General features: G+C 47.5%; 1 protein-coding gene across 1 annotated transcript; it reads right to left on the bottom strand.

Annotated features, from left to right (window-relative positions):
- Positions 1 to 749: 749 nt before the first annotated feature.
- ARF6 (ADP-ribosylation factor 6) lies at positions 750 to 1285 on the bottom strand. Its single transcript, XM_010132019.1, has one exon. It carries the CDS (start codon positions 1281 to 1283, stop codon positions 807 to 809), a length of 477 nt encoding a protein of 158 aa, XP_010130321.1. The 5' UTR covers positions 1284 to 1285; the 3' UTR covers positions 750 to 806.
- Positions 1286 to 1291: the final 6 nt, after the last annotated feature.

Consider the following 1291-nt stretch of genomic DNA (forward strand, 5'->3'; position numbering starts at 1 on the left):
GACATTGCCAATTTGCCTCCCTCCTTGCGCATGACAGATGGTTCAGAACTCCCCAGCTGACATTTCAAAGCAGCGCTGACATTGCCCCGTCCACATGACGCCCGACACGCGCTCTGGACACGGTACAACGGTATTCTCTCTACCTGCCGCTGTGGGCAAGAACTCGCTGCCTTACAGTCTGAGATCCGAAGCCAGGCTGAGAGTCACTGGGGAGTTACAGATTAACAGAACTTTAAAAAAAAAAAAAAAAAAGGCCTTAATATAAAAAGACAGACGGCGGTTTGATTTTAAGCAATAATTTTCAGTTTACTAGATGAAGGAGACCTATCAACATATTCTGCATGAATGCAAAAAAGTAGCAATCTACAGCAAGTGATAAAAGAAAAAAATATATAATCAAAAAAAAAGTAGAACCAGAAAGCATACACTGAAAATGGGACCCCGCCCCCAACCATCCCCCAAAATCATCAAACCATCTGAAGGGCTACTGAGAAGGAAGGGGAAAAAAAAAACCAGAAAGAAAAGTTACTTAGCAAGTCTACACTGTGTCTTTCCCCCGTTTGCTGGAAGTTCTGCCAGAGCATCTAGTGCTTGTGTTTGTGTCACATTCGGAGATTAGAGCATCCTAACGCCAAGCAAAAGGAGTTAAAACAGGAATCCAGTCGAGGGTGCGAAGGAGAGAGGTGATCGTAATCCTATGGATGCTTTTGTTTCACTTTTCAGTAGAGAATCATTCTTCCGGAAAGCCATGTGGGTTATTTTTTTTTTTTCTTTAATTCTTTGTAGACTAAATAGTTATTCTCTCATTAGGATTTATAATTGGATGTTAACCATGTCAGCCCTTCATAGAGTCCATCCCCTGTAGTGGCACAGGAGGGCTGCACGTACCAATTCCTATCCCTGATTCGGGTCAGGCCCAGTTTCTCCTGGATTTCGTGGGGTTTCATGGCATCGGGCAGGTCCTGCTTGTTGGCGAAGATGAGGATGATGGCGTCCCGCATCTCCCTGTCGTTGATAATGCGGTGGAGCTCCTGGCGGGCCTCGTCGATGCGGTCGCGATCGGCGCAGTCCACCACAAAGATCAACCCTTGCGTGCCCGTGTAGTAGTGCCTCCAGAGGGGACGGATCTTGTCCTGGCCCCCGACATCCCACACGTTGAACTTGACGTTTTTGTAAGTAACCGTCTCCACGTTGAAGCCCACAGTGGGGATGGTGGTGACGGACTGGCCCAGCTTCAGTTTGTACAGGATGGTGGTTTTACCAGCCGCGTCCAGACCCAGCATCAGGATCC

Source organism: Buceros rhinoceros, unplaced genomic scaffold, assembly GCF_000710305.1.
Source record: "Buceros rhinoceros silvestris isolate BGI_N320 unplaced genomic scaffold, ASM71030v1 scaffold13842, whole genome shotgun sequence".
NCBI lineage: Eukaryota > Metazoa > Chordata > Aves > Bucerotiformes > Bucerotidae > Buceros > Buceros rhinoceros.

Coding starts and splice junctions, on each gene's coding strand:
- ARF6 (XM_010132019.1), bottom strand. CDS start 1,283: ATGCTGGGTCTGGACGCGGCTGGTAAAACCACCATCCTGTACAAACTG.